At 51.9% G+C, this 22,534-nt stretch overlaps 1 protein-coding gene across 1 annotated transcript in view; it reads left to right on the top strand.

The window, feature by feature from the left end:
• Window positions 1–2,766: 2,766 nt before the first annotated feature.
• The window catches only part of KCNC4 (potassium voltage-gated channel subfamily C member 4), a 47,394-nt gene continuing 27,626 nt past the window's right edge, over window positions 2,767–22,534 (top strand). The window contains exons 1-3 of the mRNA XM_077839291.1: window positions 2,767–3,411; window positions 15,087–16,023; window positions 19,361–19,546. Of these exons, the coding sequence (XP_077695417.1) occupies window positions 2,767–3,411; window positions 15,087–16,023; window positions 19,361–19,546 (1,768 nt within the window). The remainder of the gene's footprint in view (window positions 3,412–15,086; window positions 16,024–19,360; window positions 19,547–22,534) is intronic.

Below are 22,534 nucleotides of genomic sequence, written 5' to 3'. Positions count from 1 at the left end.
TTCCTTCTCGGCTCCTACACGATGACCCCCGGCTGGGTTCTCAGGAGGAATTGAACCAAGGAGTTTTGGAGATAAAAGTACCATCTGCGCCATTCATCACTTCCCTGCAGAGACAGCAGAGCCAGGTGGACCATTTTGGATCTCCCCTCTGGCTGTGGGCTGGATCCCAGAGCCTTGTATGCTTAAGGGAAAGACTTCACTCCGTGAGCTCTGGGGTTACCCTTAGCCCTGCCCCAGAGAGCCTCCAGCAAGCCCCGGCCTCCCACTCAGCCCAAACTGCCAGCAGGCTACAGTGGGGATCCTACAGACCTGGCTGCACAATCCTAAAGGCCCAGAGATGACTATGTAGGTAAACATGGCACCAGTAAGCTGCTGATTTATATGGGTCGATTTGCAGAGGGGCTGAGCACTCACAGTGCCGGTCAGGTCATGAGCAAATTGCTCACCTAGGACCTTGGGCACCGGCCTTGGCAAAGGAGTTGTCCCTTATTCATTTCCCAAAAGGTGCTAGGGCTCCTTAGCTTCTCCCTGGACAGTCACTAGAAACCACCCAAAGGAAGGTTTTGATGTGAGGCCCCCATCCAACATTTGGCAGTCCAGCTTTCCCCGGGGGAGCATTTTCAGCCTAAAGTGCCTAGTGTTGGATTTCCCATGAGGGGGACCCCCCACCCGCAATTCTGGCAGGGGGTCAGCCCAGGCACGTTCTGAACCCTCCTCAAATTTCCCCTGGCCTGTCCCGACATCTTGAAAAATACCCTGGGAGGGATAAAGAGCCCTTTGCCTGGCAGGGCGCAGCGAGCCGGGAGGGAGGGCGTGCCAATGGACATGGGCTGGCTCATCCCAGGCCAGCGCTCCAGGGCATTAGGGAGAGCAGGAGACTATCTGCTGACTGTCTCCTGAGAAGGTCACATTGGGCTGCGTGGACTTACACCGGCTGAGGATCTAGCCCATTCTAGCTGCTCCTGGCATCTGTTAGTCTGGCTGTGGATGGAGCTGGCCTGGCAAAGTCGGTGGGTCTGTTTTTAACTCCAGCCTCTGATCTCCCTGGGCCCGTGCCGCCAGAGATCTCCCCTGCCTTTTCCCCCAGGAGAGCATGACATTCCCACCCCTCCCTGGAGTGTGGCCAGGCTTAATTCATGGGGGGTAACGTGCTGGGAGATCCCCAGATGGTCCCGGGGTGTAAACTCCCTAGGCGGGTAGAGGTGGAGGAGGGTGGATAGGGGCGGGCTGGACTGATCAATACAAGGCGCGCTGAAGGCGGGGCGGGAAGGGTTAACCAGCTCGGAGGAGAGGAGAGAGGGGCTGAGCCTGGAAAGGCAGGAGCCGCGTATAAAAGCAACAAGCAGCCGACGGCATTTCATCAACCCGGCCCCCAAACAGGGCTGTGCCGCCGCCCGCGGGTCTCGGATCGGCCCCCACCCCAGACGCAGCCGCCACCTGCCGCGCTCCCTCGCTGGCGCCCTGCCGGGGAAGGTGGCGAGCCCAGAGAAGGAGCAACAGATCTCCCTGCCCCAGCCCCGGGAAGCCAGCGCCTGCTGGGTGATGCAAGAGGATACTCTGGGTGTGAGGAAGCTGCAGTTGCCACAGGCCAGCCCAGCGCCCCCCGGATCGCCTCCTTCCCTCCCTCCCTCCCGCCGAGCCAAAAAGTGACCGTGAGTTGGCAGCGAGCGAGGAACAAGCGGCTCCTGGATCCCACCCATCCACGCGAGCGAGCTCGTCTCGGGGCTGAAAAAAACAAAAACCAAAAAACAAAAAAACCCAACCCCCAGCCTCGGAGACAGAGGCAGACAGAGCCCGGGCGAGGCTCCTGGTCCTAGCAAGTGTGTTTACATCCCCTCCGCCTGCAACTGACCCAGATCCCAGAGACTCCCAAGCCAACCCTCGGCTCTCTTCTCTCCCCGAAGCGCGCCTGGAAGGGGAATCCAGCCGAGCTGGGGGGACGGCGTGTTTCCCCCCCCCCCAGCCTCAAGCCAGGATCCCGGTGCACCCGGTGCTGCCTGCTGGGGAGCGGATTCTATGGAGTGTCTGACAGCAGATGAAGGGGGAATAGAAGAAACCAAAGCCAGCCGTTCTTGTTGGTCCTTAAGCCTGTCTTGGAGGGGAGTATAAACACAGGGAACCAACTCCTCTAAATATAGCCAGGATCAGGTATCTACTCCTCTTGTGTATGAGAGAGAGAGAGATCTTCCTGGAGCATCCCTCTGAATCACTTTCCTTCCTGCTCTTCCAAACTTTCAGATCGATCTTAAAGCAGAGCAAAGCTCTCCCATCTTTTCCCAAAGACTCTGGTTTTTGGATTGATTGATTTTTGCCATCGCCAGCAGAGAGAGGAAGACAGACACTTGCTGCGGCTGTTGAAATCTCTCTGTCTCTCTCTTACTCAGATTTATTTTTGTGGCTTTCCCAACAGCCACATCTATTTGCTCCCCGAATCGAAGTGCCTTTTGACGCTACTTTCCAGCTTGCAGCCCGGTGGCACGAGCTTCTGTCACTGTTCTTCTCTTCCCGGTGGGGATTTCCTTGTTGCGGCTTCCTGGTGTTTGGAGCAAGGGCACCAGGCCTTCGTATTGCCCCCTTCCTTCTCTCCAAAGCAGCCACCTGCGCCCAGTCTCCTCCTCCAGAGAGAGATCCATGAGGCAGCCAAAGGGCAGAGCTGTCTGAGGTTGGGGAGAGAGAAAGCTGAGCTCCCCCCCACAATTGCCCTTCCGTCCCAGCTCCTTGCTCAAGGAAGGGTGTTTAGAGGGCATTTCCCATCCACCTAAATCTATGATCAGCTCGGTGTGTGTCTCATCGTACCGTGGACGCAAGTCTGGGAACAAACCACCCTCCAAAACATGCCTGAAGGAAGAGATGGCCAAAGGGGAAGAGTCGGACAAGATCACTATCAACGTAGGGGGCACCAGGCATGAGACCTACAAGAGCACCTTGCGGACGTTGCCCGGCACCCGCCTGGCTTGGCTGGCCGACCCCGATGCCCAGAGCAACTTCGACTTCGACGGCAAGAGCAATGAGTTCTTCTTTGACCGCCACCCGGGCATCTTCTCCTATGTGCTCAATTACTACCGCACGGGCAAGCTGCACTGCCCTGCTGACATCTGCGGGCCCCTCTTCGAGGAGGAGCTGACCTACTGGGGCATCGATGAGACCGACGTGGAGCCCTGCTGCTGGATGACCTACCGGCAGCACCGCGACGCCGAGGAGGCGCTGGACATCTTCGAGAGCCCCGAGCCCGGGGCAGGAGGAGAGGAGGCCGAGGAGGAAGGGGGCAGGGAGATGGCCCTCCAGCGCTTGGGCATGGACGACCGGTCGCCGGGGGCTGCTGGGGCCACAGGAGGGCGTGGATGCTGCCGCAACTGGCAGCCTAGGATGTGGGCGCTCTTCGAGGATCCCTACTCGTCCAGGGCAGCAAGGGTGAGTTTGCGAGAGACAACCCCGGCGGGTGGGTGGGAGGGGAGAGAGGGATCAGAGCAGGTGCAGGGTCATTGACATGCATTGGTTCCCCCCTCATTCATCTGCTCCCCGGGCCCATTGGTTCACCCTGTCATTCATCTGCCACCCCTCCATGGGTGCCTCGGTTCTCCCATTCATCTCCCCCACCTGAGCTGCCTTGCTGCCCTCCCCATATTTCCCCCTAAGGGATGCTGACTCTTCCTCCCTTCCCCCACCCATGCTCCTCTCTAACTTCCTCTACTCCACTTCTCCTGCCGTGCATAGGGGGTGGTTTCAGCCACAGAATGATCAGCCGCCAGCCCCCGACACCAGGCCAGCACACGTCCCCGGCTGCCATCCCACAGCCGGTGGGGACTGAGGGATTGCCAGGGAGAGTCCTTGCCAGCCCTAAATCCTGGCAGAATTCCAGGTGGCTCCGGAGGCTGGTGGATTATCCAGTTCCTCTTGCCATTCTCTGTGGATCTACATGCTGAAAGTGGTTTAATGTCATAAGGTTACGGCAGGGAGTCCAGGACTGGAGTGCTCTCACACCCAGGCCTGCCGACATGGACAGACCCACAACACGCCCACACAAAGCCTGTCTCTCTCACACACACATCTGTGCACGTTAAGGGGACTCATGCAAACGCACCCACCCACACCCATCTGTACATATTCAAATACATGGAACATCCCCATACAAACTCTCCTGCCTGTTCCCTCACTCCCGCATACCAGCATCCCTACCGATGAACACACTGGTATAGACACACCCCCATATGCATGAACACAGACACATCCGTGTGTACACAGCAACACAAACACACAGCGTATCTCTACCCAATCCCATAGAAGCTCACCTGCACCCACCTTCACCCTCACACACACCAGCATGTGCTTCTCTTCGCACACTCCTCCCCAAGCCCACACACCACCAACTCATACAAACACACACTCATGTGCTGCCATGCAAATCCCCATCTACCCCTGCACCCTCGTCCACTCCTGTTTGCCCATCCGTTCCCCGTTTCACACCCAGGTCGTAAATACCATCAGGCTGACACGCTTGGGAACGAAAAGAGGGTTTGACATTCCTGGCAGGAACCGCACTCAAACCCAGAGAGTGAGATGCTCCTCCGGAGTGTTTCCTTTCAACTAAAAGAGAAACCTGACAGACACCAGAATAAAATGCTCTGGCAGCAACGGCCTTTCCAGAGAGACCCGTTCTAAAGAGGGAACCAAAGCTCCGTCCCCTCTCTGAGGGATCTCTGGCTTTGAGAGCTGCTCCAAAACAGACGCCACTGAAAACAATTGCTTAGGAGTTTTTTGCACTGCATTTCCCTCACGCTGAGCTCCTGTTTTCCAGGCCGGGGTGCTGATGATGGAAACCAGGCATTGGGTATTTCTTATGACTACTCCAAGCCAGGGGGAGTGGCACACTGCTATGATAGCCTCGGGGATAGCTCATTGAGAGCAGAGGTTGATGTCCCGGGTGCAGTGGGTGGGAGGCTATAGCGTAGCTAGGTAGGCAAGTGACTATAAAAATGGCTCCTTCTTATCCTTTATAATAGAACGAGTCTACGTAGCATATAGCTGCAGTGATCTTGGGCTCCTTTCGGTAATGCTTTCCATTCCACTATCTCACAGCATTTTGCAAAAGTGTGGGACAGCAAACGGTCCTTTTTTCCGGGAAACTGAGGCACCGAGCAGTGAAATCACCCACTCCAGATCGCTCAGAGCCAGGAACAGCACGTGGGTTCCTTGATTCTCAAGTCAGCAACTGATCCCCTGGACCACTGGGGCAGAGTAACTAAAGCAGGGAGCCATGGTGGGTGGTTAAAGGACTGGGAGCAAACTGGGGCCATATTCTCAGCTGGCATAAACGGTGTCCTTCCGAAAAGCCATACTGGAATTTGGGGGTGTTTAAACTGGGGGCTTTGTTTCCAACCCATCTTTAGCTCTCATAGTCACCTTTACTCTGACCTACATCCGCAGCTGTAATGAAGTCAGTGGAAGTGTGCTGAGGATCCAGACCTCTCTTTGTAACCTGACAGGCTAGGGGCTAGAAGAGCGTTTAAACGTGGTGAAATCTGATCGGGTTCGAAAGCCCTTCTCGAGCCAGGCCTTGGTATTCCACCTGCTGGATTCTAAACAAATCCTTCTGCCTACTGGACTCTGTGCTTGGAGGAGAAGGAGCCGGAGAGTGTGACCAGCCGGTTCCCTCTGACATCTGTGTTGTCTTGGCAATGAGCTTTGCAATCCTACTTGCTTTGTTGGGGCAGGACTTGTCAGTGCTTGGCCTGAATCTCCTCTCCCTCACCCTGGTGTAAATCAGGAGTAACTCCATTGGGTCTCATGGCATTATGCCAGTGGTAGTGTGAGAGGAGAATCGGGCCCACACCCCATCTATCCCACGCACCATTTTACCACAGCTAAATAGGACCCACTGAGTGGAAATGCACCAGTTACACTGGTGCAAGCAAGATCAAAAGTTGGCCCAAGTTGTTTTCTCAGAGGATGTAATTGACTTGGTAGGGCCAGGGAGAACGTATGTGGCAACGAGTTGGATGTGGAGGTGACTCCCCTGTAGCTATATAGGATATATAGGTACAGGGCCATACCCTCAGCAGGTGTCAATCAGTGTAGCTTTGTGGAAGTCTTTGCACAGTGAGTCTTGACTCTTTGTGTGACTGTGGGAAAGAGAGGGGAAAGGATAATATCTTATACTTAAGCCGCAGCAGGCCAGCTCCTCAGTGGGTGTCAATGAACATAGCTCTGCTGAAGATAATGGAGCTATACTGATTTACACCCCTCGTTGGGAGTAATGCCCCACCAGCTTACGTCTTGTAAAGTCTTTGACAACAGTGGAAAGTGAGTGTCAAAACTCGACCAAGTCAGAATGGTGGTGTTTTACACTGTGCACGTGTAAATGGTGGCACGAGTGCCGTGGACCATCAGTCCTGTTAACTAATGCACATCTCACCCCTATGGGGAAGGTAAGTATTATCGCCATTGCAAGGATGGGGGAAACTGAGGCACACTGTGAATCGCGGGAAGAGCTGAGTGGAGCAATCAGCATCTCCTGGCTTCCTGTTCTGTGCTCAGTCTCCAGCCCCCTCTCAATTTATGCAGCATCTTTCATCCTGAAGGATCCCGAAGAGTCTTACAAAAATTTGGATCGAATTCTGCTTTACTTACACCAGTGTCAATGCAGAATAACCCCACTGAAACCATTGGAGTTGCTCCAGATTTCTAGCAGTGTAGCATAGAAAAATTTGGCCCTTTATAGAAAATTTGTCACCCACCACCAAAATACAGCCACCTCTAAGGTGGAGCATGGCAGCTGCTTACCAGCATGTAGTAACACTCCCTGGAAGATGGGCGCAGGAAGCATCCAATATTCACATGAAGTAGAAGGGAGAATTTGTCTTTGTCTTATGGTAGTGCCTAGAGGCCTCGTGGTGCAAGGAACTGTACAAATACTGTTCAGTAAAACAGTTCCTGCCTGTAGAGTTTATGATCTAAGCAGACAAAACAAGGATTACTGTTCCCACTGTAAAGGAGCTGAGGTGTAGGGAAATTAAGTGATGTGCCTACGGTCACAAAGGGAGTCAGTGGCAAAGCCAGGAAGCTAGTCCAAACGTTTTGAGTTGCTAGCTAGTGCAGTAGAGAGGAAGGATGGTCCAATGGTTAGAGCACTGGCATCGGACTTGAGAAAACTGGATTGAAGCCACTGCTCTGCCCCAGATTTAACCTCTCTCTGTCTTCGTCCCCCTTCTGTACAATGAGGATAATAGCACAGCCAATAACAGGGCCATATAAGTACTACAGAAGGCTAATCACGAGGCCATCCTTCCCTGGGTGGATCTGCTGACTCAGCCTGTCCTGGGGCTGGCATTACCCCGGTCAGGTGAAAGGGAGCGTGCGTTCCTGAAGTGACAGAGTGGCTCCAAGGCTGCTGATGTGAGCTGAACCCTGAGTAAATCTAGTGCACTCCAGTGCTGGAAGGGAAGTGACGGACGTTTGGTCACCGTAGCTCGACTAATGCATCCCACTTGGCCTGCAGGCCTCCTCGTCAGCGGCCGAGCATTCAGACACCCTGAATTTGAGAAATAGATTGCTCTGACAGAAGCTAAGCAAAAGTAAACAGGATGGAGGGGTGGGGAACGGAGCTGATGAGAGATACCTGTTGCCTAGCTACGGGCCCGGTTCCTGCTTACTCGAGTCCTGTTTCACCAGAATCACAAAGTCCAGGGTGTCTGGGGTTGTGAGCCAGCTGATGGCTTCCGTCTCCTGCCCTGTTTATGGCCCCGGTGCCCCACCTTAGCCTTTTGCAGCACAGTGCTATTGCCACACGGTGCCAGCGTTTTGCCTGGTTACCTTTGTGCCCAGCACAGGGTTTCCATTGTTGGACTGTAGTTTAGGGCCTTAGGACTGACGCTGTGTTGCAACAGGCAGGCAGGTCTGCTGGCTGCTTTATTTCAGCCATCCAGCCCGTGCCTTGCATGTCAAATTTATTAGATTTCGCTCGTCGATTTACCCGACAATTTGGGATCAGCTGGAAAAAATTATCCTTTGGATTTCTGTCAAAACATGCCAGTGTATGGAGATCACATCTGCCCTTCTGTTAGCTGCCTCTGTTGATGGCAGGGCAGAAGCCAGTTATTTAATTCATCTGGGAGCCTGATCCTTTCCTTCCCCACAGCACTTTCCTCTCTGGATGTTTTTTCTCAATGGGTGAGAATGAGATGGGCTGTGATGTTTTCCCAGAGCAGTTCCAAGGAAGCAGAGTGAGGCTCCCTGGTCGTGGAAGCCAGGTGGGACAAGTGCACGGCCCAGGTCCACAGTTGGAGGCATCTGTGATGCTATGTGAAAGGAGGATGCTGTTACAGAGCCAGCGTGGCTGAGATTGGAGCTAGGAGGTGACAGAGACGGGAGCCTGATTCCTCTCTTTCTCATCCCAGTGTAAATCAGGTGCATCTCCACTGGGCCTGATTGCTCCCTCACTAACCCCAATGTGAGTCAATTGTTACTCTACCGATGCCAACAGAGTTACTCCAGTGTAAAACAAGTGCAAAAGAGAGGAGACTCAGGTCCATGAGTGCTTAACCCTTCCTGTGCCAGAGTCCAGATGTGGAGCGTCGAGTTCCCTTTGGATTAAAAGTGTAGGAGAAGGTGGGAATAGAAGATCTCCCAAGCCGAGCCACAGTCCTTGTGAAGCATCAAGACTGAAGTGTTAGGAACAGATGAGCTCTCCCACTCCTTGACCCAAGGCTCCTTCCTAACCAGCCCTTTCACTGAGGGTTACTTCTGAAAGCCACAAACGCTCTTCAGGAGCTGGATGGCTCAGGGGATTGCCAGTGGCTTCTAGAGGCTGATCAAAAGGCCATTGAAGTCAACACAGAGACCAGGGCGAGTTTCCAATTAAGGCCCTTGAAGCGTTCCCTCCCCCGATCACCGATTCAAGTCCAGCCCAAAGTGGCAGCGATCAGAAGCTGCTGCCAGGAGGTTGTTTGATGGCCAAGGAGAAATGAGATGACAGTATGCTGATGTCACAAAGACTACCATGGCCGTTAGCCTTCCCCACATCCCAGGGGAGCTGTCACTGAATGGTCCTTGGAGGCTGAAATCCCCTCTTAGTTCTGTCCAGGGTAGAAACCACATGCTGCCCTTGTCCGTCTCTGCAGCTAAGTCCCCAGAGCTGCCCACCTGGCATCTTTCACTGGCACTGGCTTCAGCCGTTTGGTCGCTGTCTGACTCAAACTCGTGTGTCCTGCTCTAGAAGTCTCTGGACAGCTCCTCTCCAGGTTCTTCTCTCTTCTTTACCTACGCGTTCTATTTTCACAAGCGACGCGAGGCAAAGAGAGGGGGTCGCAAGAGAAAGACCAGGCTGCTTCCCTTGAGATGGAGATTCGAGGCCAGCCTAGCCTCTTGGTATTTAACCTTCTGCTAGACGCTCTGCGTTATCTCTGCATTAGCCTGGCAGCAAGAAAGGCTGATGGGAATGAACCTGGCTAAATGACTAGAGCACCCAAACTGCACGCAGCAATTTTACCCCCAGCCTGGGGATTGTGAGACACCCTAGAGCCCCTTTTGGAGAAAGTAGACCTGTCTAATGCAGCTAAACTGTAGCTCGGGGCACTTTGCTTGGTGCAGTGGCTGTGATATTGCTCTGCTCAGAGTTTGTGGGTTGGGTTTTTTATTAGCATTTCATTCTCCCTGCACCCATGGAGCTTGGCAACTGACGTAGCATCTGCTTACAAGGCTCCCCCGAGCATTTAACCTCTTTCCCCTGTGGTAAGATGACAGCATCAGTGCCCGCAGACTCATAGACCCATTAGCTCATCTATCTAGTACAACTTCCCTGGCACTGGTGCAAGATTGCGCATAAGGACATAAGAATGGCCCTACTGGGTCAGACCAAAGGTCCATCCAGCCCAGTATCCTGTCTTCCCACAGTGGCCAATGCCAGGTGCCCCAGAGGGAATGAACAGAACAGGGAATCATCAAGTGATCCATCCCCTGTTGCTCATTCCCAGCTTCTGGCAAACAGAGGCTAGGGACACTATTACTGCCCTTCCTGGCTAATAGCCATGGATGGACCTATCCTCCATGAATTTATCTAGTTCTTTTTTGAACCCTGTTATGGTCTGGGCCTTCACAACATCCTCTGGCAAGGAGTTCCACAGGTTGACTGTGCGTTGTATGAAGAAATACTTCTTTTTGTTTGCTTTAAACCTGCTGCCTATTAATTTCATTTGGTGACCCCCTAGTTCTTGTGTTATGAGAAGTAGTAAACAACATGTCCTTATCTACTTTCTCTACACCAATCATGATTTTATAGCCCTCAATCATATCTCCCCTTAGCCGTCTCTATTTTATTTTCTGCCCCCCACCCCCTTCTGTGGAGAGAGCTTGATTCTTAGCTGGGCATAGCTTCAGCACAGGAGACACTGTGTTTTCTAGTCTTGTATTCTAGATGGGTCAGTTGGGGTGGGCGGAGGGGAGGTATTCGTACACTTCCAAGCTCCACCTGCAAAATGAGCCCTGCCCACTTTAAGATGCCACGGTGCTGCTCACAGTAATGTATGCAGATGTTCTAAATATCTTCTGATGTGTTCTGTTGAGGCCCCCTTGGTGGGACTTAGAAGCCCTCCTGGGCTCTGCTAGGCTTCTTGGGCTTGGCGCCATCTTGAATATTGGGGGAAATGAGTGGTGACAATCTCTCCCAAAATGCCACCCACTTGTGGCACCAGAATTCATTCACATGTAATATGTCTGCTTTCTAATATGCTCCTTCCCCTTCCTGTCTTCCTTGCCTCAGTCAGCAGTGAAGTGGTTTAACAATGTTGACATCTCAATGGTCATTGTTGGGAATCTGATTCAACATCCCAATGAGGTGAACGTGACAGGTCATGCCGCTCAGAGGTAGTGTTTCTGGCTCTCTGCAGACAGAGAGTGTGTCTGGCACCATGAGAGTCAGCAGCAATTGGACACTTAGCTCCGACAGGCCCATGTAAGACGCTCTAGCCTTAAACCTTGAAATCACAATGAAATATTTTGGGGTCTGGAATTCTCCCATGACGTGATCTCCCTTTGCTCATGCTGGGGCCTTCTAAATAGCAGGCTCAAAAAGGAGCTCTTTAAAAGAAAAAAGCACTTTGACTTGCTACTAGACAAAGGTCGGAGCCAAGGTAAAGATTATGGGCCGGATCCTCAGCAGATATAAAACTGGAGCAGTTCCACTGACTTCAGTAGAACGTCACCAATTCACATCGCCTGGGGATCCAACCCTTCTGTGTTTAGAGGATAGTTATACTTGCCAGACCTGATTCTGATCTCCCATACGTTGGGTCTAAAACCAATGTAGCACCAATGTCTTAAGCAGAGTTATTCCAGTTTTACCCTGGTGCAAGAGAGAGCAAACTCAGGTTTGTTCTGTCTTTCCTGTAGTCTTTTGGGCTTGATTTGGATCTAAGTGACAGTGGTGTAAATCTGGAGTCAGTCCTTTTGAAGTCAATAATCCTGGGCTGGATCTTATTAATTGCCTATTGACTTCAACAGAGCTACATCAGTTTTCACCAGCTGACGAATTACACTGGTGGCAGGGTAAGATCAGAATGAGGTCCTTTGGCTGCCACCTTCTCTGTCTCTCTCCCTGTGTCTCATTCATTCCATCTTCTTCTCCTTCTGTGTGCTGCGGGAGAGTATCTTTCCCTTTAGTGGTTCTCTGCACTGAACACAGTGTGATATGATGTCATTCATTTCTGACTGCTCTGTTTTCCTTGGGGAGCCCAGAATGGGGCTCTGGGATACAGATCCTCTCAGCCTCCCACAGCTTGGCTCGAGTCTTGGCATTTAGGACCAGCCCCTCCGCTGGTGTGAACTGAGGTAGCTGGAAGCTGATTCTGATTCACTCCAGTTGAGGACCTGGCCTGTAATTTTTAACTGTCTTGCGGTGTCATGGTCTGATGCAACAAGGTGGTCAAGAGAAGGTCTGACACACAAACTGGTCCAGTTCTCTTGACTAGAAGAGACTGAGCACTTCACTTGGCCCAATCCTGCTCATGTTGCAGCCAGTGGCAGGGAGTTTTGCTAACAACTCCAATGGGAGCAGAATCAGACTTGTGTAAAATGCTACAGGATGCTGCATGTCACTTCAGTGCAGGTCAGGTCCATGCAAAGCTGAAAGCCTGTACGTGCTGTTAATAGAGGAACTGGAGAAAATTCAGCAAGCTTCCTTGGCTGGGGCTTTTCTGCTCAGAGGCTTTTCAGGTGCTTTTGGAAACAGATGCTCTGGATAATGGACTCATCATGAGCTCATCCTGTCAGGAAGGAGGCTGATTGGGGAATAAAACCCATTTCTTCCGCAGAGCATTTGCTTTCCAGCTTATTATTTCGGGCCCATTTGCAGTTGCTTGTGGTCTAGATGAATGAGAAGCCTGACTGCTGTCACTGTTGGTAGAGGTGCTTAGCAAAGCATTTGAAACCAGCAACTGAAGGGTTAAAGGTCTGTCTAAGGAGCACGGGAAAGCCAGCTTCCTCCTGTGGTCCTATGGGTTTGGGTTGCCTGCACTGCCCCAAGACACCAGAATCATCCCAGAGCCGGAATTGCTCTGGAACAATTGTAATTTGCAGCTGTTCCATAGGAGCAGAAAATTAATACCCCGCCCCCAGTGCAAGCTCAGCTCTGGCAGCTGTTATATAGGCTCCATCCCTTACCCGCCCCTCCCTACCTCCCTGTTCAGAATGGGGGGCGGGGGCATGGTGGAGACATTAATGGAGAGCAGCATCCTGCCTGGACCTAAGGGCCTGGGAGCCTGCTCAGCTGGTGTAAATTGTAAATTGGAGATTCTTACACTCGAGTTACAAGCCCCTCCCCCTCCCCAAGCAAAATTAATTTCTCTATTCTAATGGAAACCCAGACAGATCCTTAACTCTGGAGCTGTGAATAGGAACACTATCAGTTACAGCAAGAGATGTGGCATTTGCATGCAGAGCAACTGAACGCTTTTAACTGGTGCTGTTACACCAGACTTTCATGTGAATTCATAATGGACACTTAAACAAATCTGTTACTAGAGGGAGTTCCATTTCAGAATCTCCATCTCCTCGTTCCAGCAGCTGCCGCAGCTTGACACACCCCGGGGTCACACCGGATTGTAGCTCTTGTAAATGGATCTGGCCTGGCAGTCCTGGAGCTCAGAGTCCACAGTCCATCCACAGGACAGGGACAGCAAGTGTCCCAGCACATGATCCTCAGAGCTCATCCAGGGCCCATTCTAGCACTGGGAGAGGAGTAGGATTTAAGGTTTTAGCGGGAGCTGCACAGATTCAATGGAGCCGTGCAGATTTCCAACAGCAGAAGAGCTGGCCCTTCTATAATGATTCAGCACTGCCCTTTTTAACGGAGGCTCCCAATTTGGATGTGTACATCTGCCTGCTGAGCAGCGTTTTGTGTGTGTGCAACCTAGTGGATAATGCACTGGCCTAGGGCTCAAGAGACCTGCATTCTATCTCTGAGTTGCAGGGGGACCTTGAGCAAGCTGCTGCCTAGCTCTGTGCCTCAGTTTCCCCATCTCTAAAATATGCATAATGATACTGATCTTCCTTGGTAGAGTGTTCTGCAAGCTACTGGTGTGCTATTTACGAACTAGGTGTTGTTATTACTGGTAGGAGCACAAAAATGATCTCACCTAGACTATCAAACAGCCCCCAGATGACTTATATACCTGAGTCTCTTTGGGCTTGGGGTAAAATGCATCCCTGGGATGCTCCCATAGGCTTCAATGGAGATGTGGTTCCAGGGCTGGATTTGAATGAGAGCATAGTGATAGAGGTCACAACCTCTGTGGGGCTGGAATTTCAAATGTCCTCTGCTCCCATTCAGACACTGGGATGAAGTGGCCAGATTTTCAGCTGAGTTTCAGGACTCAGCACCTCCCATTGTTCTCAACAGTGCGCAGGGGGGTGGGGGGGGGGTGTGAGGAGCAACCATTGTTCTCAGTGGGAGCTGCTGCAACATGAGCTCTTGAAATTCTGGCTCCAGTCGGGGGCGGGGGGGGGGGGACCACTCTGACTTGAATGGAGCTGCTGCCATTCATACAAACTGAGGAGCCGGCTGTAAAGGACGATCCCAGGGTCTCCCAGCTTTAACTCAAGGTCACCGTGTGCCCGGGGAAGGAATCGTTATCACACCACACCGTCGCCCTTTGCGAGTTAGGGGGGAGACTAATGATCGAATAGTGCCATCGTGAATTTTAATTTCTCATGAGGCGCTGCTGGCTCAGATGAAGAGCAAATGGACTTAGAGAGACGCCGAGGCACAAACATACCCAGGCTACCTCAATGGCAGAGGCCTAGCTGTAGGATCAGGGTCTTCCTTTTTTATTGGTAATGCTGGTGGAAGGTGCCGGGCTGACATTCTGAAAGCCCTCGAGGCCAAAGTCCTATAAGATACATCACCACCCCCAGCAGCAGGACAAGCTTCCCCCAGCCTGTCCAGTCATCACCTCTCCTCAACGGCAGGGTCAGGCAGTGGTGGCTTTGTGACGTACTGACCGGTTCCCTGGGAAATGGCCTAAGAGCCACCCGGAGAGTCCCGATCTGATATGAAGAGGGGAGCTAGAAGTGAAATGCTCTGTAGTTGTATCACCTTCCTGGCCCTTGTGGTCTTGATCTTCGACACCAAGGTCTGTTATGAAGAGTAGAGCAGGGCCGAGCCCTCTGACCCAGTTGAGGTGACCACTTTAAGAACATCCCCGCCGGGTCCTGGAGGGCCGTGGTTACCATGACAATGCTGGGTTCTGGCAACGGGTACCCAGCGCTAGTCTCCCAGGTGTCACTGGAGGGGCCGTGTCCTCTCCTTGTCTGTGACCTCTGGCATGGCAAGCTTCTGGGCTCTGCTTTGATGGGGAACTGAAGGAAATAAGAGCAGGGCTTGTGTCAGAGGGAGTGTATGAAATACAATTGACATCAGGAATGTCCTGTTGTTGAACCCCTCCCCTCAGATTTGGACACAGCGTGTATCTTTCCTTATTCCCCCCTTGTAGGGATAGATAAGAAGGGGAAGGAAGTCTATTTTGAAGCTGCTTTCTTCCCCTTCCCTGTCTGCCCCGGGTTGTTCCCCTAACCACTGAGTTCATTTCCTCTTGCAGATAGTTGCCTTCTCCTCGCTCTTCTTCATCCTGGTCTCCATCACGACATTCTGCTTGGAGACACATGAGGCCTTTAATAGAAATGTCAACGTGACTGAGACGATGGTGGTTGGCAACACCACAAAGGTTCTGCTGACGAATAAGGTGGAGACAGAGCCCGTCCTCACCTACATCGAGGGGGTGTGCGTCCTGTGGTTCACGCTGGAGTTCCTGGTGCGCATCATTTGCTGTCCAGATAAGCTGCTCTTCATCAAGAACCTGCTCAACATCATTGACTTTGTGGCTATCTTGCCCTTCTACCTGGAGGTAGGCCTCAGTGGCCTGTCCTCCAAGGCTGCCCGGGACGTGCTGGGCTTCCTGAGGGTGGTCCGTTTCGTCCGGATCCTCCGGATCTTCAAGCTGACACGGCACTTTGTGGGGCTCCGGGTGCTAGGCCACACACTCCGGGCCAGCACCAATGAGTTCTTGCTCCTCATCATCTTCCTGGCCTTGGGGGTCTTGATCTTTGCTACAATGATATACTATGCCGAGCGGATTGGGGCCAAGCCATCTGACCCCAGCGGCAGCGGCCACACTCACTTTAAGAACATCCCCATTGGGTTCTGGTGGGCGGTGGTCACCATGACAACATTGGGCTATGGTGACATGTACCCCAAGACCTGGTCGGGCATGCTGGTGGGGGCTCTGTGTGCCCTGGCCGGGGTACTCACCATCGCCATGCCGGTGCCTGTCATCGTCAACAACTTTGGCATGTACTACTCACTAGCTATGGCCAAGCAGAAGCTCCCAAAGAAGAAGAAAAAGCATATACCCCGTCCAGCCCCACTGGACTCCCCCACATACTGCAAGTCCGAGGACAACTCGCCCCGCAACAGCACGCAGAGCGACACCTGTCCCCTGGCGGCGGAGGAGGTGGTGGTGGAGAGAAAGCGATCAGGTGAGATGCAAAAGTGCCAGGTATGTAAGTCCCACCTAATGGAGACTCTAGGGAAGAGTCCACTCCCACTGGGGGGGTTGGCTGACTGCTGTGGTTCAACGGGGACACTCCAGATTCACGCTGGAGCGGGAGCAGAATCTGGCCTGATGCCCTCACCTCAAGGCGAGGCTGTCAGGTATTGATTTTTTGAGAGGGACTCCAGGCCTTTGACAGAAGCAGCTGGCTCAGGTGATTGCAACATTAGGAAAGCAGAATCCCTGGAAAGCAGCTAGGAATGGTGCCGCATGGACCTGAATCTGTTCTCACGCTGGCATAGATTAGGGGTAAGTCCGTGGGGCCTAATTCCTCTCTCTCACTGCCCCTGGGGTAAATCAGGAGTAACTCCACTGAAGGACTGACTGATTTAAAAGCCCCCATGAGATCAGAAGCAACCCCAGTGTGTTAACCATTTTACCTAACCCGAAAGTGAAGATAGTAGTTTATTTAGTGATGCTTCCTGTCCGTGGCTGGCAGCTAATGGCTAGCTAGGAGAACTGCAGAAATCCATCGGCAAATCCTCTAAGTGCCTCTGTGCTAAGAGTGCCAGCTACTAGCAAGCACTATCCCTCAGTGTCTCTTGTGCTAGGCTGGCCTGTGCATTGCCCTGACCCCTTGCTGGTCTGGCCTGTGTGGTACCTAGCAGCTAGCCCAGCCCATGCAGTGCTTCTATGCTCCGGTAGCTGGCCAAACCCATGTCGTGACCTTGTTCCCTGGTAGCTAGCCCAGCTTGGCCTGTGCCACATGATTTGCCTGAGCTGCTCCAATGACCTGGTGCTTTCATCTGGAGCAGGTCAGGAAACGGAATTTCCATTCCCTGGGAAAGTCTGACGTTCCAAATTTGTTTTTTATTTCAAATTTTGGAGCAAAAAGCGAAAACTTTTGAAACGTTCTCGTGGATGAAAATTCTGGCATCATCAAATTGGTTATTTTCAGTATGGTAACAATGTTTCTTTTCAATCATGTTACAACGTGACCATACCCAATTGCACAAAGGTGGCATGATGTTAAAATTGGCTTTTTAATATACACGTCGAACCAAAATGAATCAAAACAATAAAGGCAAAACAAAATGTTTTTACGTTATTGCAACAAACGTCGAAATGATTCGTTTTGACTTTGTCCTCTCGAAATTATTGTTGCAATGGACGCTGATCCTGGCAAACATTTTGATTTTTGACAAAACAGCGTTTTCCGATGGAAACCTGTCGTGTCAAAAATTTTCCCACTAGCATCTAGCAGACCCATTTGACCCTCTGCACTGCTTTGCCCAGCCTTATTCGCACCACACCAAGCTGCCAGCGCCAAGAATCCACGTGTCTTTGGTGTGCATAGGTTAGCAGCCAGCCCCCAAGGGAATGTATTACAATGTAATAGGTTGAAATCACTGCTGGGGTGTCTTCACGGTGCGGCCTGTCATTGGAGCACAGGAGCCGCTGCGTGCTCCTGATTTGTCTGTATCTCCTGGTGCCAACACTTGACAATCTTACGCTCTGTGTGGCTGCTGCCTGGGGTTTGCCTCTCTCTGGGGTTTCTTGCTACAGGCTCCCGGCTGGCAGAGGAAGGCTCTCTGAGGCCTCCGTTGGGAGCCTGGCCTCTGATGTTTGTCTCCAGTTTTGAATTGCAAACAAAAGATGCATTTAAATTGCATGGAACATCTTGGCTTAGAGCCAATGAATCCAGAGCAAAAGCTGAAAAGCTATCCTTAGCTTGGCCTGTTGCAGCCCTGGAGCCATCTAGGTCACTGGCTCAAATCTATCGAGCTCAGCTGTGGCTGGGAGAGGCTTTAGGAGCGGTAGATCAAAGCAGCAAATAGATACAATAGCAAGCTGACGGTGACCAAAAAGCTTGTGGGCTGCCTGAAAGTGAGTTGGCTGGATCTTAATCCAGTTCCCAATGTTAAGAGCAGAAGTGGGGTCTTCGTCACAAAGCTGCTGTCTACACTGCAAAGTGAAGGGGAGATGGTAGCATGGGTGTCAATAGCAGTGTAGACGTGGTGGCGTGGGCTTGACTACAGGTTAGCAACCAGAGTATGTACCCCAATGGACTTGTACTCTGGTTGCTAGCCCATGCCACTGTGTCTACGTAGCCGTTGTTACCTATGCCAGCTAGATTGAAGCTAACACGGGCATGCCTACCAATGCGACAGTCACACCTTTGCTTCCAGTGTAGACGTACCCTAAGACACTAGCATACCTGGCACCAACAGGCCGCCTTGTTGGCAATCTCAGCAGAGAAAACAAGGACTGAATGGGCTGTGGAGACTGAACTGCCCTCTGGATCCAGGAGTTGGTACCTTCCAGTGCTCTTTAAGACATGTTTGTGAGGAAAGCTGGCCCTGCTACTTCCCCTGATTGTACTTGCCCTACAGAGGAATCTCTCCCCTCCAGGGCTGTTAATCTGGTGTCTTTCGCCAGCACTAAATTCACACCATGTACAGGGCCAGATCCTCAGCTGGTGCAAACTGCTGTAGCCTCACTGAAGGGCTACACTGAATTACACCAACTGAAGATCTGGCCCTGCTCACGTTCTCTCATGGGTGCGTAGTGGGGCCTGCTGCAAGCCTGTGTTTTATACTCATCAGCACAGGACCTGAGCACCTCCATTAAAGTTGCAGGAATTTCCTTTCAAACCCCTTGTTTGTCCACACTCATGGAACATTTCCCTTCTAAACTGAAAATTTCCATCCGCAGGACCCAGCTCTCAGCCAAAATCCATTGGGTGCAGCTTGGGGCAGTTGTAAAAGAGCTGGGGGGTAGCTTCCCAATCCCCCTGCAGGTGGCTATTTGTCGTAATTTAGAGCCGCCTCAGGATTGATCTGAGGATTGAGCCCAGAGAGCCAGGTACTGAGCTGGTATAAACTGGCCCAACTCCACTGATGTTACTAGACCAGATCTTCAGCTCGGGTAAACTTGACATAGGTCCAGTGAAATCAGTAGAGCTTCTCCAGTGTACACCTGCTGGAATGTGGCTTCTGTCTTTCCCTCATGGCGGATTTTTATTTTTTGGAAGGTTTGGACAGAGCCCCTCTAGTTATTTCTGAGTTATGGAAGGGCGGCATTAAATTATCTGGGGAATGAGCCAGCAAACCTCATTGCTGTTTCAGTTCCATTCGCATCAACTTGGGCCACATAAGGGGGAAGGTTGCCCTACCATTTCCCGCGTTGTAGCTAGCGGGCAGTCAGCCACATGGCCTCCCTGTTGCCAGCAGCAGGAGTGAGCAGACAAGTGTTTAGGCGTGTCAGTTTCTCTGGAAAATTGATATTTTTCATACCTTTCCCCTTCCCATCCTGCCCCGAAGACTCCAAGCAGAACGGCGACGCCAACACTGTGCTGTCAGACGAGGAGCAGCCCCTCTCGTCCTCGCATGAGGAGAAACGGCCGATGAGGCGCTCTAGCACCAGGGACAAAACCAAGAAAGCGGCCACCTGCTTTCTGCTGAATGCCGGCGATTTCCCCTGCGCGGCCGACAGCGGCATCCGGAAAGGTACAGGTGAGAGCCAGAGGCATCTGGTGGATGGAGTGCCAGAGCGGGGCGGGGAGATGGAGGACAGAGGGACGAGCATGGATGCGTAAAGCTGCTTTCCAACCCAGGGAGGTGGAGGGTAAGGGCATTTCCCAGTCACTTCTCCATTAGCCCCCCCAATAACCCCCTTCAAAAGCAAAATGCTTCTTTTCTCAGGATACTGTACTCCCTGCCCTTCTCCTGCCCGCGCTGTCCCTGAGTGACGCTAGGCGTACACCCACGCTGCACCTCTGGGGTGAAACACCCCCACCACCGCATGAGAGAGGCTGTTTAGAAGTGAATGCCAGAGCGGAGGTTGCCCATAAAGTGCCACTTTGCCCTGAGCTTTGGCTTCCTCGGGCTCATCCCTTCACCCCGCTCCACAGGCATGTGCTGTTCTTACGAAGGGCTTGTCCAGTGCACTGGGTGATCCGTTTCCATTGTCCTATGTGACCTTTTCCCTCTTTCACATCTATCCCCAGAAGACCATCTTCCCATCTACTCCATCTCCCTCTACCCTTGTCTTTCTGTGCTAACTGGAATCCCTTTTGGGCTTCTCTTACCAATACATCCTTACCTGTATTCTTGGCGTCCTTCTTCCCCATCCACACCTAGCTGCTTCGCTAGCCACAGCATCACCTAGAACCATTGGCTCTTCCCTGCACCTTGTCTACTCATTTACACCTGTGCAAAGTGTGTGTAATAAGCTACCAGTTCAGTGTAATAGAGCTTTACGCTCGCTTTGCACAGAGAATCAGGTCTGCTGTATCTATCTGCCTCCCATCCAGCTAGACTATCTGCCTGGGAAACTACCTTGCCACCAGTATCTTCTCTTCTCTTTGTAGCTGCTGATATTTGTGCCAGCTTCCTGACCCACCAGCTCCGCCCCTATCTTGTTTGTCCACTTCTGATGCCACTCACTGAGCTAGGTCCTCAGTTGGTGTAAACCGGAGAAACTCCACTGAAGTCCATTGAGTTCCAGCTAGAGCTGGTCAAAATGTTTTCGAGCGCAAAAGTGATGCTAGGGCAGGGTTTGATCAAAATGTTCAGGTTTTGCGATTGAAAAAACCAGAAATCAAAATTGGAACATTTTTGGTGAAAATATTTGGTTTTCAATAAGCATTTTGAGTTTATGGGTTTCAAAATCCTTACATCGTTACCGAAAATTGTTTCTGAAAGCTGAAATGTTGGGCAATTTCAATTTTTCAATGATAAAACAAAAAATGTTCAAGAGAAATTTTGAAACTTTTTTTTTTAATTTCCAACAAAAAACAACTGACCTTTTCCAACTAGCTCCAGTTACCGTAATTTACACCAGCCAAGGATCCGGCCAATGGAGTTACTGAGAGTTCTGACTGAGTAGCCCAAAGGGATTGACCCAAGTGGGTTCATGCAGGTCTGATGGTTTCGCACTGGGTCCTCGCTCCTCCCGTCCACCAGATGATCTCTTTGTATGTTGTTGTTTCATAAACAAATTCTGCAAAGAGCTGAACTGAAAACTTGGAAAGAAATCAAATCAGGATTTTTCTCTTTCCTATTTAATGAGCTGCATAAAGCGATCTGCTGGCCTCTCTTGCTGCGTTTAGAGCTCAGAAGCGCTAAACAGTGGCTTTGTTCTTTAAATCTGCCCCTGAGGCATCATGGCCTATTCCCCCCCTTTCTCTCTCTCTTTGATGGTGTAACATGATCCAGCCTGAGAGCTGGATTAATGCTGCTGTATTGGTAACATCTAAATCCAGTGCCTAGGTCCTCTGCCAGTTCTAACCCAGTAGGCAGGGTCAGTGTGTATTACACATTCCCTTCTGTGTCCAGTCTAAGGAGGAGATGAGTCTCTTGTGGCCTCAGCAACGGACCCGGGCAGCGTAGCTCAAGCTGTAGGGATCTCCATTCATTCCTTGGTGTGAGCCAAGAGCGTTGGCTGCCACGCCATTGTCTCGTGTCGCATTAGAGACTGGGTGAGCCAGCACTAAACAGTGCCCAGGGCTGAGGAGCCGTGAGCCATTCCACCAGTGCCAGTCTCTCTTGCAGTCTGAATGGCTAATCCAAGGGCAAGAGTCTAGTTTCAGTGTTCTCTTATGGCAAGAATAAATAACCCGTTCCAGTTCCCCTTGTACTATTCGCAGACCTGGGACAGGAGGGTCAAGGCCCCAAAACTAATGGGAGAGTAGCCGCTATGCTCACGCTACAAGGGAGCATGTGGGACAATGAAGGGAAAAACAGGAACGGGAGCGAGGTCAATGGTTGAAAGTCAAGGAACCAGATGGGGACAACCTCGGATAGCACCCACTGCTCCTCAAAGCCACGAGGCAGTCAGTGGACACTGCCAAAGGAACGCTGCCCGGAGGTGTGATTGAATGAGGGAATGGAAATAGGTCCCACAGTTGCAGAGCACACCACACCCCCGCTCCCAGCCCAGCTTCCTCCTCCTGCAGCGATGGAGGCCATCTTGGCCAGCGCCAGGAGGAGGTTGACAAGGAGGTCCCAGTCCCGTGACTTTGTGCGTAGATCAGGGAATGGAGGGAAAAGTGCAGCCAGAACCTGAATATAAGGTTCCGGCGGAGCCAGAAGAGGGGCTGCCACCTGACACATCTTACTCCAGTTTCCCTTGTTGTGGCCCTGGCTGATCCAGCTCTGAGGAGCTTTGGAGCAGCACTGCCTTTCCCATGGTCAATGTGGATCCAGTGCTGTGTTACTGCGCCGGGTCCAGTCTCTCTCTGGCAATGCAGAGAGCCCTGAGTAGCTTTGCCAATTCCATCCTCACTTTGCTATCAAAGCTACTGGCTGATCCAACACTACGCGGGACTGGGCATCACTGCCAGCCCATTGTTGTGATGTAGCGAGAAGCAACATTGCTCGACCAAAACTCTCTAGCTCCTCCAGCAGAGACATGAGCTGGAGACTTCTGTGTGACTCTGCCGTGGAAAGGCCCTCTGTTGTTCTTCACTAAAGTGGAGATTAGGAGCCAGATCT

The sequence above is a fragment of the Eretmochelys imbricata genome, chromosome 21, assembly GCF_965152235.1.
Source record: "Eretmochelys imbricata isolate rEreImb1 chromosome 21, rEreImb1.hap1, whole genome shotgun sequence".
NCBI lineage: Eukaryota > Metazoa > Chordata > Testudines > Cheloniidae > Eretmochelys > Eretmochelys imbricata.
This window is presented reverse-complemented; position numbering and strand designations above follow the sequence as displayed.